Genomic DNA, 15,200 nt, shown 5'->3' with positions numbered 1-15,200 from the left:
TATTCCTATGATTTCCAATCTTAAAGAAATGGACTAAGTAAAAGAAACTAAGAACCGAACAAAACAAGCATATAATAAGAAAAGCCTTTAAAATTTTAAAGGCGCAACAGTAGAATACACAAGGAGAGAACATCCATGATATAAGTTATTTATAACATTATTTACAACTCAATTATCTTAGAAGTTAGAAACTAGGAATGACAAACACTTGAAAAGCAAAGTGAACGAACTCTTTAACATAAGTAATAATAAGATTAATAAAAACTCTGTCATCTTATATGACCGAAACTCCCGGGTGAATAAAAATTACCGACACGATTCGTGTAATGCATTCTTCGGACATCGAAGGTCGAACATCAACGGCGGTAAATAGTCTTTCATTATCCTCCTAAAAAGCGTAAATTCCTACGTTACATTAACTGAAAAAGAGAAATACTCAACATTTAGTCCTAAATATTTTAATGTTCTGATAACTGCAAGCAGCGGCATGAGTCACTGACTTAATCCTTCCAGTTGCATTGGCGATCTGCATCTGATAACGTAGTTTGTATCTAATTTGGCTTGGATAGTTACATTTTACATAAAAAGGGACAAAAATAAAAATAAGCCTACTTGCATACACGACATTTTATATCAAATACTCCAGAAAATTTCGCAAATAGGTTTAGGACATATGAAAGTGTGTGTGCATTTCGAATATCAATACAAGGCATTATTGTTTGCATCAAATGTATATTTGCTTGAACACTCATCTTTCGATATACTAAATATCGACTTTCCTTATGAATATCAACCTAAAAGATACTTAAAAGCTTCTTACAAATCCAGAAAAACTTTATGGACAAACCAAGATCCAAATTCAACTGAATAATACCCCTGAAAATATAACCATACTCTTTTTTACCTTTTGAGAAATAAGACTAACTTCTTCTGAGAATTGAAAAAAATATCTTGCTAAACAGAAAAAAGAAATCCGAAAAAAAAGGCAAACTTGAGCAGAGCCAATATCTAAATAAGACCATTCTTCATGAGGAGCAATCATCTGCACAAATTCTGGTAGTCCACTATTGACAACCATAAGCATTTTGAGCAAACAGACATACTGCTTATCTATTACTTGTCCAAATTTGAACTGTAAAAAGAAAAATAAAATAACATTTTAGTAGCATGATTTCTAGCTCAGCAAGTGATTTTATAGATTCGTTAATAACATGAATTCTACAGAATCAAAAAATTATCTTTTCAATAAAAAAGCGACTCCTAAACATATAATTATAATATCAGTTATAAACAGTAGATACTTTGAAATAATACACATAAACTGTAAAACTACATTTGCAATAAATAATGATACAACACATTAACGTCCCTTACTTCAACAAGAGCTGATAGAGTACTTTTTTCCAGATACCGTCCAACAAGACCAATTTTTTTAATATTTGGATCCTTTAATACAACTGTTAGTGTTTGTTCAAAAATATTTTGCGGCGATGAACTTAATCCATAGTTTGAATACGATATTGGTCGGTCTGTCATTATTGATCGCCGTCGATTACCCACCACAGTGCGCAGAAATTCTGCATACATTTGCAATAACTGCTAAAATATAAAAGTTTTAATATGTAGAGAAAAATATGCATATGACAACAATAGGAATAAAAGAAAGAAATAAAAACATTATTTGTTTCCATCCATGTAGATGCTTCCAGCGCTTTATCGTATAATTCATTGGTATGTGGGTCGATCTGTCCATCATGCAGAAATCGACTTAAGCGTTCCATCTGAACCGTCATAGGTGTTGAGACTGACAGCTGTTTAGCGTGTGATTCCAAGTTACTATAATAAGGAAGGGAAAACAATATCATTGTTAGCAGAAAAAGCACGATCAAGATATCAATTCATCGGAAAATTTTTATTAAAATTATGCAATCAAATTCGTTATTTTGACCAAGGCAAAGACCTATTAACAAGATATTTACCACCTAGATATTGATAAATAAAACTTAAACCTATGATCTTAAAAAAAAAAAAACACTGATATAACTGTCGTAGCATACTTTAATTCAACATTCCTTTATTTCGTATATATTATATAAGATATTTAAGCAATTTTGCATTATTTGAAGGTATTATAAGGAAAAAAAAATTTGTTTGAAGATACGGTAAAAACGAAATTATACCTAATTATATTTATAATTATTTCAGATACAAATAATAGTGCTACGTAACAAATATGACCAATAATTGAGGATCTTACGCATGTTTTACGGCATATAAATCACACACTACACTAATGTTTTCATAGAGCTATATAAAAGAAAGTGAGCAGCAAAAAAAAAGAATAATCGGATATTATGAAAGCTATTTCTTATCAAGTTGGGCTTCAAGTTTCAAAAGTTAGTATTCCTTTCAGTAAATCCGATCTAAGAAATATACTACAATGCAAACTATCAACAGTAACTAGAGGTATAACTCAATGAATGATCTTGGGGTCAACATTAAATAGCAAAAACTCATGAGTTGTGATCAATATAACAGACGGGTAAAGCAGTCATGACTGTTTAACAATTTAACAACAGACACAATTAAATATCTTGTAAATATTGCAGCATTAACCTGCCACCTACCATCAAGACATTAAGTTGCACCGAATAATCAGAGTTCTGGCCCAGCGGTATGTTTCGATTTGAAAATTTAACTTGATGAAGAACAGTTTCTAAAGATAGCGTAAAAACCTCACTCATAAATCTGATTGATAAAATCAAGTCTCTCTTCTAACGTCTTTTCACCATCAGTTGGATCACTTTCCCAACTATTTTCCATCACTCGGCGATGCACAGATATAACTTCGTTCCGAAGTAATCGCAACGCATTTAGGCCTGAAAGTCTATACTGCAAATTCAAACTAATTTAGATTTAAACTAATCTATCTTCAACAATTTTCTAACTCTTTATTTAGTCAATCTTCCATGTTTTCTCATTCCTTTGTGGAGTTTTCGTGCAATAAAGATCTCTACAAAGACCTTTTCTAGTTTTCCGTCCAGAACCGCAAGTTAGATGCTTCGCGATGATCATATATTTTCTGAATAACTGTATCTCGATGACTTATAATAAAAGGAAGGAAAAAAAAGCGAAGACTTACAATGATCTAGATGAGTTGTCATAGACTGAAACTGTTGACTGGAGAGATTACTTTGCATTTCAGTATCTAAAGAATAACTTTAGACGTAAACCATAACTTAACCAGCCACGACACTGACATCCTAATCATAAAACTGGACATTCAAAATTGTTAGGAAATAATTTAAAGAGAAAGCGGAAATATAAACGAGCAAAGATATCAGTGTTTCAAAAATAGCTTCTTTAAGTCCATGTCATAACTGTAATCCGCAAACTATAATCTTTCATTTTTAACAAAATTATCAACTCTAATTATTCCTAGTGTTTGAATTATCTCCACTTTTATTTCCACTTTACAGTGTTGAAGAGTGGAAATCTGGACTATCATTAAGACCAGTTCTATTCAAAAGCAAAATTTACTTAAGATACCCACACAGATAATCATGTCAACTTACGCATGCAATAAAAACAACGAAATTGAATTTAACGCGTCCCCAATCAGCGCGTTAAATATAGTGCCAGTTTAGATTAGTATTGCGAGCTCTGTTCTGTTTTGGGTATCGGTTGATGTCAGTGTTCCGATCTGGTCGGTTCCTAGATTGCGCCTTTCCTGCTAGCATCATTCCAGCTGACCATGACATTGCAAGAGATGAGCAGTCATTCCTGCGACCGATACTCAACATTTCAGCTTTTTTCCTATTTTATCGAATCAAAATCATTGTTGATTCACTTGGTTTCGCTGAAATAGTGCGGTAGATTCATTGCAGATGCTACTGTTCCATCCAGTTTTACAGTAAACTTCATCAGAGCAACTGTTCTTGTTTTTTAGCTTCTTGTTGCACGCTTCACAGTGCGTCATTGCTTTTAAATCTTGTTTTTCGATTGAAATTTGTTCTTACCGGCAATACAACTGCTATTTCATGAGATCTGCCAAACAGAGGGGTAAATACATCAAATCTAATTTTTTCATCGTCTTTGGTAGATATAATCTCACTTCAGGAAGTTGAAATTAGGGTAAAAAAAATGGAAACCTTGTTCTGGGAAAGGACAAATCCTGCTCCAACCTTTCTTTACCATCATCTCTTTTGTTGAAATAAAAAATGCATCCTGTCTTCTGTTTTGTGTTTTGTTACTGATGACACATTTCTTGCCCTCCCTCGTCCGTCACTTCTCTATGATTTCAATAACTTTTCAGTATTCGTAGTCCTTCCTTGTGTGTGCTAGTGATTTCCCTGAATGGTCATGAAAATTACTTTCCAGAATGGTCTGAGTTAGGGGTCTGAGCGGTAGACTGTCATTCACTATCGAACTAATATTTTCACTGTTTATGGTTTTTATTAATGTGTTAAGGCATAAGTATAAAATTCATCGTAGGTTCTCATAAGTATTCGCAAGAGTAATCTTTTGAAACTGTAAATGGTCTCACAATTTATTGACGGTAAAACTTCCCTACAACTAACTGAATTTCTAGTTCTTCAGTCAATCCAGCAACTTCTTGAATACGTTGTTCGAACAGCTACGTAACTTTAGGGTCCAATGTAAGTATTTGTATGAAGGATAGGAAGCATTACAAGTTTGGAATTAAAAATTGGTGCAAAAGAAAACTGTAGCAAAATTATGAGCAGCTTTAAAATCTGTTATTTGTACCGCTGTGCGCAAAATTCCAAATTAATTTTTAGACATAATTCCCAAAGCGAAAAAGAAGTTTTAAGGATTGTACAACGTCCCTTACGTTAGGTTAACTGAAATTCTGAGCATAGTACCCGCAAATTTGCCAAATCAATCTATTGTTATGGATTCAAGGAACATGGCGCCGGTAATCGAGACAGCACATTTTGTGTAAATTCTTCAGCGAAGGAAAATTCAAGACTATAATATGTAATAAGAGTTTTTAATACAGGTAACTTTGCTCTGGATCCCTAATTTCTATTCATGTGCTTCAAAATGTACTTTTACGATCTGAGCAGAGCGGTTATTTGGTTCATGAGCGTCAGATATTTAAATTGATATGGTGTTTAAAAAGGAGATTAGTAAACTGCATAATCAGGGTGAATAATTGAGAAGAAAGCTGAGTTTAAATTTTATTTCTAAGGAAGCTGGGTAACAGAAATGAACTGGATAAAGTGGAGATGATGAGTGTGCTAATGTAAATAAGAGATTGCATTTTTCGTTTAAGTGCCGTAACATTCTAATTTTCTCTTTCCATTTCAGATTTCTTAAGACTCAGTCGTTGCGTTTGATTTGGAAGCTGACTTTACTTCGGCTGATTATTTTGAATTATTACATATTTTAATTTAAACGTCGGTTTTGAGAGACGGAAAAAAGTTGAGTAGAGCGGGATTGGAGATAGTTTATCCATTGTTTTTCGTGTTTGTAATCGTTTGGCATTTCTATTCAATAAGTAGTTGGTATCACATCTAAATGCTTATAGGATAACAAATAAATAACTTATCTCATCAAAATGAGTAAAGGTTGAGTTCCTGAATTTTTCTAGATTTTTCAATTTTCATCACTTATTAAGATGTGATGTATTATTCATCATGCACAAGTGCCATTTATGTTATTAGTTACAAAGTACGTGACTGAACAGTCACCCACTTGAATCATTTCGCGTTTACATTATTATTAAATGTAACGTTTTCGCGTTTGGGATGAGTTTTACTGTATTTAAAACCGCTGCATTGAAAATTTTGAAGCCTTGCTAAATATGCGTTTTTGCGGAGACTTAATTCTTGATGCAGCAGGAAAACAAAAGTTGGATGATAAAATACCTGAATTAGTCCAGTTGATATTATACTTGCAGGTACTGCTTATGAAGTTTCAAAAATTGCATTTCTTATAAAGCTGTAGCAAAGCAAAAAGTCCTACGAGATTTATTAAAGATTTACATACTTCTAAGATTACTTGTGACATTATTTTTTTCCTAGAGTAAGACTGAATGACAATAATCACGTAATTTTCTTATAATGTTAATTTTTATAAAGTTTAACTAATTACATTTTCCATAGAGATTTATATCCTTTCAGGGCAGGAAAAAGCAATGCACCAAAGTTCCAAATATTAGAATTTGGGAGCGGTGTATCGACCAAACGATTGGTATTCTGGATGAAGTTGTTGGTGTGAAGGTGTCTTTTCAATAAACTAAGAACTAGGCTGGAATTAGGTGCTTCGCATTTTTATCTTAGGGACACATAGATTTATATTTCGTTTTGGTAGATTACAATTCTATTTTGTAGTTCATATTTCACGAATTTATTCCAGGTATGTAAAGCAAAAACTTCTGAAGGATACCAGTTGTATGTAAAGAATGGCTTGAAAATTCAACATGAGACTGTTGATGAGAACCGCTATTACTCAGAAGAGGTGTCTATATTACGGTTGTTGTCATAAGTGTTTTATGAATTTTATGATTTTTTTTGAGTGTTTTAAATCCTCATTAAAAATTCACATATATCATCATAGGATAAAGCAAAGTATGGGCTGCTAATTGCGATCCTGATGTTCATTTATATGATGCATCGTCCTGGTTCTCTTAATTGTGCAGTTTCCGAGAGTTCAATAAAAATTTTCTTGGTAAATTTGCCCTTATTTTTATTGAAAATACAGAAGTTTCTGCTTGTCTTATTGGAAGCCTTCGATAAAATTAACTTCCGTCCATTATGGAAAGTTTAGTCTGCTCCCAAACACAATAGTCTTGATATCTTTATCTAAGAAAGAAATGGGTGTTACTGAGAATAGTTGTTTTGGGAACCAAGCGGATTTGAGCCAGCTACTTGGAGCCGCACGTACTGCAGAATTCATTTCACAAGGTGAGACTTATTTTCGGATCATTTTTTTACTGTATCAGTTTATTTCGTCTAATTTCTATACCAAACATTCCCAACCAAATATTACACTCTTGGTACTTTTACCTGGTTTCGTTCATTGTTTCTTTGTTCTAAGTAACCTTGATGTTGAAATGTAACTTTTCATTTAAGGTTGGTTAGCTTTTACAAAGGGGACGGATGAAAGTGGTTGCGAAACTGTAACATATGAGTGGGGACCTCGGGCGAAATCCGTCATCAATCCAATGGTACATGATTTTTTTGTTTCAGTATACAACAAGAAAGTTAGTCTAAAACAAACAGGGAAAAAGTAATTATGTTCTATATTATTTTCCTTAATTTAAAAAATTTAAGAAAGTGGTTTAATTAAGGGGAAACTAATCTGTATATTTTCTCATCTAAGAGTTTGCACAGAAAATCGCTAAAGATACTACAGAAGTCGATGCCATATAAATAAATGAATGAATTAGAAATGTAATAGAAGTACGTCGGAAAAATATTTCATTAAGAAATATTTCTTCGACGATATTTTAACTAAGTTATTCTCTTTCCTGTGTCGTTCTTTTTATTAAGTCACCTTTAAATTATTGCTATTAATTGGTAACGGGAAGAAAATGAAGTTAGTAAGAGGATTTAGAAATATTCAATGATAGGATATCCGGATTAATTCAGGGACTCAGCATACCTTACATTACCGAGCCTCTATCCAAAATCAAAACTTGAAAGAGAGGGACTCCACTTAAACCTGTAAAATTAAACAGTTTGAAACTTTTTTCAAGGAAAAATGACTTTTATTTTCTTCTGAAGAGATTTTGAATACCACTCGGACAGTAACATATACTTTGTTGGCTAACAGCTTTAATAACACCAATTTATGAAGCAAAAAAAGTAAAAAAATTTCCAGACAATTCTCCAGGCATATTGTACCATGGATGGTTAGTGCTCCACACCACTGGCGATTGCATTACCAAGAAGCACAGTTTATTGCTCCCTATTAGTTGAAGGAGCTTATCCTCTGTAACATTTTTTTTATTGGTGTAGTATTTGGTTTTCTGATTGTTGATATTTTTATAAAGTAATGGAAGAATGCGTGTTTACAGAAACCATAGGATTATAGATATATTTACTACAGCAGTATTCAGGTAGTAAAAGGAAATTTCTCCGAAATACATCTTATCCATTGTATTTTATCTTGATATTTATATGATGGATGGAAAGGTTTTCTTAATGTTATAAAAATTTCTTAACGAGAGGGTTTTTTATGCATTACAAGCCTCTTCATTTTTCTTCAAACAGAAAAGTAATAGATGAAACAAGTCGATGATATGTATGTATATCCAGGTTTCTCGGCTTAAGATATTAATGGATACAAAGATTTGGTAATCGTACTTTTGGTCGTGTGGTATATACGTTTATTTCTGTGATAACCAACCTTTTCCTTTACCTATAGAGATATCAATAAAAAAAATGAACTTACATTGCTTACTGCTGATGCTCATTTTTCGAAAATCTTCAATCATCTGGCAAATCATCCGCTCCTGTAAATTCATGCTAAGTATTTTTAAGCTGTAGGGATTAGATTTCCTCAAATTATGGTGTTGTACTAATATAGTTTTATATAGAAATCTAATGTAGTTTTCTTCTTTACTGAATTTTCAAATCTCCAAATATTCTTGGAGAATTAGAAGACTTCTGCGAAGTTATAACTTATAAAAGGATCGGATACATGAACTATAAATAAATAGAATTGAGGACTTAGAGTGGCACCTGTGCAAGGAAGCTAGTCGCTGTATCAAATGGCAATAATACAGTCTTTCGTGAATGTTTCTCAGTGTTGGTTGTATATTTGTTCATTTCTCTAAGCCAATTTTGTGCTTGTTCAATAACACTTTGACGTTTGAGCCAGAAATGACGTCTGATAACGTCCTGAAAAATTGTTTATTACATCCTTTATTCACAAATTGCTGAGTGAAGTGCATTTGCAACCTCCAGAAAGCATGTCCTTTAATATATCTTAAATATATAGGAGCTTTCTTCACAGAAGGTTGATTTGCCCACCTAATAAATTTGGGGAGATGGATAGATTTGGAAGTTTCAGTGCATTATATAATCAACGGAGACATCGACCACTAATTAATTTCCTGTTGGTTTCAAGGAGTTTACAGTACATTTCTCAACTTTTCGTTGCTTAGACACCCTTTCCTTAGTGCTCTTATATTCTCATACTCCCACACTTGTAGTACTGATCTTGACTAATTTAAATTTCAAACACGGCAAGTTTTCTAGTATCTTCAAGGAAGTTTATGAGTGCATAAAGCATTTGAAATAGAACAGAAAAATAGAAAGATTTAAACTTACTTTGAAGTAAGGAGGACTATTTCTAATTTGTTCTCTAATTGCATAAGCTAGTGTTGCATATTCGATTTGAAGATTATAACGTCTCGAATATCCGTCACCTTTCTCGGTCCCTTGATACTTTTCGAAGCCAGGCTCGTTGAAATAAGGCTCCTTCACGAATATCAAGCCCTGCAGTCACAGTATACATTTTAAAATGTTTTTTTTTTTTTTTAAAAACAGTTTGCGAATGCAAGATAATTCTTAATGACAGGGACTAATATATGGTTTGTTGAAAAATTGCGCTTTCCAATTCCTGCGTCTAAATCCTTCAAAGTTCATTATTCATTCTTTTTACTAATTCTTTTTATCAGGTGGGAATTTGAAGAAAATGTTATTAAAGTTTTAGTTCTGACCTGAATACTAATAAGCACTTGTAATAGGGAACAGTGCGCATTCCATTTCTCCTCTGGCCGACCTTCCCATGTGCCTAGTATCGATAAACAAATTTTACCATCATTATAGAGGTTGGGATTGAAGCGCAGATTTCCTTCACCAGTCGTCAAAAAAGCACATTTTGGTGGCGAGAATGGATAGCTGTTAATCAAAAATGATGAATCGACATTCAGTCACATTTCATGAGAATGTTGGCAAATGTAGCATTGTATTCGATATGCTACTTAAAAGTTCACTCATCGATGATTCAAAACTTTTATCTGATTGTAGAGCCACTTTTTATTCCGCTCAAAGTGAAATGAATTGCATAATTCAAAATCGGATTTCTAAAAAACTAGTTCGATTGGATCCTAGAAAAGATAAAGATAAAAGGCATTCGTACAAACTATCACGTTACTTCAGTGAGTATGGATGCTCGATTTCTATCTTGTCATGATATATTCAGTTTGATTAGCACTACGAAATGCAAAAGTGAGGTTATTGTTTACATTCTCATTAATGAAATACCTCGTTGGGAAGAAAACGTCAAATTCAAAGAGCCCATTCTGATAAGGTGTGCCATCTGGTCCCGAGATAAGCACTTTGACAATGTCACATCGTCCTTCATCCAAGCAAACAAATATGCTGTTACTAGCATTTAAAGGTAAGCTGTTAGGCATTGATGCAAGTTCCTTAGCTATAATTTTCATTTTCAACATAAAGTGACTGAGTTCCAGAATAAAACTTTAGGGTAGCACTCTCCAAGTTTGCATTCGATACAGTTTATTTGAATTTTTAGTGAGTTTATTTTAAAAAAATAACCAATTCGTTTTGTTCTTTCTTTCAGAGATGATGAGAACGGATTCACATTATGCATCTCCTTCTTAAATGTAAACGGTACATTGAGTTTACCATAGTCACCAATGAGTCTGGAGTAAAGGATTTGATTTCGATATGAGCCTTATTCAGTCTTGAAGTAGTATTATAACTTTTACTTGAGATTCAGTATTTAGAGTTCTAAAAGGAAGCACTCAGAAATTTGCAGCAAAACTTCAAAGAAAACCTGAATGTTTGAACTTGAATATTTTTCAAAGTTCTATGATAAAGAATTGACAGGTTTTTCTGAGCAGACATCTCTTCATCGCACTGTCCTATCAGCAGTGTCTCATCATCTTCAATTCTTACTGTCGCTGTTCGTACCCGCTGTGCAACCGGAATGCCCTGCTCATATCGGTGTGCAGCACCTATTAGAATCTACAAAGCAGATCTGATTTGTATTAATATTTCTTTGAAGGAAAAAACCATCAATGGAAGCAGTTATGATGGCAAGTACAACTTAAAATCCAAAGTGATTCTAGTCGCTCAGTTTGTGCCAATGCAATGCCGCCCCGATACATACCTGTGAATATTGCTGTACTTTGCTGATAAAATCGATAAACCTGAAATCCAGTGAACCCATTTGGCCTTTGAAAGAATTGGGATATGAAGCCATTATGCTGGAGAATCGAACCATCAAATCTTTAGCAATTGAACGAGAACCGTTAACAGGATGAATCAAATAAGGTACCAGAGCTGGTACTACAGACATTGCCGCTGCTGTTTCCAGGAGCGCCTATCAAACGATATTGTTCATTGCTTGCTAATTTTCGTAAAAATTGTATCAAAATTTTTTGAAAAGAAAAACTGAAATTGTTGTAACGATCGGTTAAAGTGTGACTTCTTATCTGATAGCTGTTTTTTAAATTGGACATATACCATCTGTTCATCGAATGCTACTACATTTGGCTATTAGGATTTAAGTAAAGAGTAAGAAAAATGCTATGAACCAAATCGAAGGACTTTCCTTTACAGACCTTTCGATGTGAGAAGTAATCTTTTGTTATTGTGCAAAGTGAAGAGAGGTAAGTAAAAGCAGGAGGGAATATTTATCGATAAATGATGTAACACCTGGTATAGTTCCATATGTTCACTGACATCAAAGACACTATCATTGTTAAGATGATATTCAAGCAACGGGAAAATGGCTGATTGGCTGAGTTCTCGGATAACTGGTTTACTGATATGAACCGGATATCGATCTATGAAATGTAAATGCTCAGTGGTAGAAAAGTCCGGTGACGCGCAGTAGATATATGCTGTTACAGCATTTAATAGCCAAATGAGATGCTCCTCCCGAATTAGACGCTCTTCTACCTGCATTCAAACAAGGCTACTATCAATTTTGTGCAACTTATCGGCTGATAATTTACCGTCATATATGCTTTTGATAAATTATAAGATTACTACGAAAACAATAAATGAGAAATTCATTACATAATTAAACAATAAGAAATTCACTACAAAAATTCTCTCCCATTCCTTTTTGTTCTAAATTCCTTTAGTTCCTAAAATAACTCAACCGTCCGTTCAATATTCCACTGGCTGCGAGTAGAGCCATGCCCGTAACCGACACCTTTCTGGATATATCCTGTACAACTGCTTATCCTTGTGGATTGCTGTCCCCTCTTTCTTCTATTGTGAACAAATTCTGACCTGAAAGCATTTCCGTAAGTACCATACCTTCCAAAGTGGGACTTTAAACTGAAATCCCAATACATTTGATTTAAATTAATGGCTAAAAAGTTATTAAAAGCACTTTTCTCTGGTTTAACCAGATATGCCAAAATAGATTTTTTGACTAGTATATGTTTGTTTTTATATTTTTAACAGAAATAAATGTTTGCTTATTTGATACCCAAAGCACATTTGCTACTCCCATTATCTACGAGTAAAATGATTTGTTTTTGGGTAGTTTTAGGGAAAATTTGTTATATTCGGAGGAGATTTGTTTATTAAGAAAGCTGTAAAATTGTCATCCATCTTAATAATTAATGAATTTTTGAAAACCGAGCCAGAAAGTCATTATCAATATTTTGTTAGCAACACTATTTTATTTCTATGGATACGCCATGAATGTCAATGTAATCGATTATTTCCCGTTGTCAGTTATTTAGAACACTTCATAACATTATTTAAAAATATGAATAACACAACCTATTTAGTTTATTAATACCGCTACATTCAGCTATCGTTTCACATATTTTTCTAAGGACACCAGCTTGAAATAGCTGTAATTTCTCTTCTGAACTACAATCACTTATAATCCTGAAAGAGTTCATAAATATTATGACAACGTTGGATCAAAATTAGAACTGCTAATTTTGAATGGGAAAATATAATAACACATGTAATAAGCATTGAAAGATGACTAAACCACTAATGATAAATTTATTCATAGGGTACTACTACCTAGTAATGCGTAGCATATTGGTCATTCGTAAAGGTTTCTGAGTAAGCGTGAGTAAAATGCGTTCTGAGATTGTTGAAGCATCTTCTGGTTCAGGACTTGACGGTGATGACACCATTGTACCCATCATAATATGTTTATGAAATAAACTGATCATATAATTGTGTAAAATAGGATTCCAGTGAAGCATTTGATGCTTCCAGTGAAGCATTTGAAGGATTCCAGTGAAGCATTTGATGCTCAGAAATGAAACATCCAACTAATCATATCAATTACCTTCATAATTTCTCTTAACTACAATACATATGTTAACTGATGACTTATCATCACAAACTTTAGAAATCAAGTGTTACCAAGTTCTATACAGCAAAAACTACTAGACAAATTTTTTTAAGTAAAAAAGACCTGGTAAGAGCACAAAAGTTATAAAGGGTTACACCAGCTTTATCAGAAGAAAGAGGAGACAAGTTCGAAATAGCTTTTTTTTTTTGAAATGAATAGACATAGGCACTATAAACAATGGATATAAAAGTCATATACAAGGCCTTCAAACCTGTAATGCTTCATCGATGTGAAGAAAACGAAAAGTGTAAAGGTGAGATTCGCTAAGCTAAGCCTAAGCAGGCTTTATTAACTACTGTGTTTTTCATCGGACAATTATTATAACATTCTATACTGCGAAGCAACGAAGCATTGCAAATATGTTATAGTAAACACATAAAATCTATTTTAGTTTTTGTTTCCGTGAAATAAAAAATAAACTTAAAATCTAATTATCAGATGAAGCTTAAACAGAGTTAATGTGGACTTAAATTCAAACTCGTTTTTTTTTTTTTTTTTCATATATATTAAAAACAAAAGTTAATGCCGTGATCCATTAATTTTCTCTGTTTTGCCTGCATTACTTGAGCCAGCAAAAAAATATTTTTTCATAAATTAGCTCTTTCAACCGAGAAAGGAAAGATAAAGAATTAATTACAGAAGTTGTGTTTTCCTTCTTTTTCTATTTTGCAAAAATTTCGAACTTAAACTGTGCAAAATCCTGGTAAATGAGAGAGTAAGTATGAATGAGATTAAGGCAATGACTCATCCTGTATCGATTTGACTCTAATATAGATTTCTTATGAAACCAACTATTTAATTAATCTAACTAACCTGCTAGCTAGGATTAAAAGATTATTTCTCACCGTCTAGTTATGAATGTATCTATCTCGGTTTTCTTCAAAATATATTTGTGAACGGTATAATTATTATTAATATGTGATTTGAATTGGATAAGTTAGGCTTACTTTTTACGTCGACTTTTCCTTTTGATTAATAAAGATTAGATGAAGATCAGTCTACTCAATCGCATTATCCATTGCGATTCGTCTGTCTGTGTTCCAGCGATGAAAAAACTTAGTTCAAAAACAGACGATATTTTCTTTATTGTTTTCACTGCCAATAAATATCTCTTAAAGCTGCCATTTGCTTGCCAAGTTAAGCGCATGCCATTGTATTGGAATTGAACCAAATTGTAATTGATTGAAGTGGAAATGATTGAAAAAGTCTGGATTAAAATAAATTGTTCATTTAATGCCATCTCCCTTCGATGGAAAATGATGAGCCAAATTTATTACAGAAAAAAATATCTCCATCCCTCTTAACTCGCTTGGTTATCTTTCATAATATATTTTGTGATTTTACTTGAATCACTTATCGAAAAAAGTAAGACACTTTGTAGAACTCCACTGAAAATAATTCCATATGATTTTCAGCTAATTAAACCATGAAGATATCAGAACAAAATTTTGACTTCTTGATTATTCCAAATGTAACTTCAAACTCCTACATTTATCTAACTCATTTTAAAATTCATGTACCTTAAAGATATCTGAAATTTCGATTTGCCAGCTACACTTGCATGTCATCATGATGACTAAATACATCTTAATTTTTAATTACTGCATATCAGACACCTGTGCTTTTACTGGTAGTATTCTTACCACGGTTTAATTAAAATTATAAATGTTTCCGAAATTCTTGTAAGAATTTAAATACTTCGCTCATTCAACGTGAGAAATATGATGATTAAAAGTTTATTCTCAACAGTTTATACTTGAAATAGTCAATGGTGCATAGTACAACGTAACAATCATAGTAACGGGGAGAAAAGATAGGAGGAATAAAGAGAACAGAAGACAAGAATTTCTTTGAAGAAA

General features: G+C 32.9%; 3 protein-coding genes across 5 annotated transcripts; 1 reads left to right on the top strand and 2 right to left on the bottom strand.

Moving 5' to 3' along the window:
• Positions 1-306: 306 nt before the first annotated feature.
• On the bottom strand, positions 307-3,200 carry Bm5317 (Uncharacterized protein; the record flags this gene model as incomplete). 2 transcript variants are annotated; one of them, XM_043075319.1, is made up of 7 exons in its annotated part: positions 307-388; positions 613-794; positions 992-1,132; positions 1,375-1,599; positions 1,677-1,836; positions 2,741-2,879; positions 3,143-3,200. In XM_043075319.1, the coding sequence occupies 7 exons, from the start codon at positions 3,198-3,200 to the stop codon at positions 307-309; spliced, it is 987 nt and encodes a 328-aa protein (XP_042931253.1). The 2 variants fall into 2 exon arrangements, with proteins under 2 accessions (XP_042931253.1, XP_001898174.2); XM_001898139.2 differs by lacking the exons at positions 2,741-2,879; positions 3,143-3,200 and having other exon boundaries at positions 1,677-1,793.
• Positions 3,201-5,827: 2,627 nt separating this feature from the next.
• On the top strand, positions 5,828-7,884 carry Bm3956 (Uncharacterized protein; the record flags this gene model as incomplete). The annotated part of the gene is made up of 7 exons (XM_001898137.2): positions 5,828-5,923; positions 6,147-6,245; positions 6,382-6,483; positions 6,583-6,693; positions 6,833-6,929; positions 7,098-7,192; positions 7,849-7,884. The coding sequence occupies 7 exons, from the start codon at positions 5,828-5,830 to the stop codon at positions 7,882-7,884; spliced, it is 636 nt and encodes a 211-aa protein (XP_001898172.1).
• Positions 7,885-8,699: 815 nt separating this feature from the next.
• On the bottom strand, positions 8,700-13,129 carry Bma-ubc-17 (Uncharacterized protein; the record flags this gene model as incomplete). Of its 2 annotated transcripts, XM_001898135.2 has the most annotated exons (11): positions 8,700-8,870; positions 9,303-9,470; positions 9,695-9,875; positions 10,242-10,410; positions 10,536-10,642; positions 10,777-10,967; positions 11,113-11,325; positions 11,661-11,906; positions 12,113-12,245; positions 12,747-12,857; positions 13,002-13,129. In XM_001898135.2, the coding sequence occupies 11 exons, from the start codon at positions 13,127-13,129 to the stop codon at positions 8,700-8,702; spliced, it is 1,818 nt and encodes a 605-aa protein (XP_001898170.2). The 2 variants fall into 2 exon arrangements, with proteins under 2 accessions (XP_001898170.2, XP_042931252.1); XM_043075318.1 differs by lacking the exons at positions 12,113-12,245; positions 12,747-12,857; positions 13,002-13,129 and having other exon boundaries at positions 11,661-11,675.
• Positions 13,130-15,200: the final 2,071 nt, after the last annotated feature.

Source organism: Brugia malayi (assembly GCF_000002995.4).
Source record: "Brugia malayi strain FR3 genome assembly, contig: Bm_v4_ChrX_scaffold_001, whole genome shotgun sequence".
In the NCBI taxonomy this organism is placed as follows: domain Eukaryota; kingdom Metazoa; phylum Nematoda; class Chromadorea; order Rhabditida; family Onchocercidae; genus Brugia; species Brugia malayi.
Note: the sequence above shows the minus strand (reverse complement) of the source record. Positions and strands in the feature narration are given on the sequence as shown.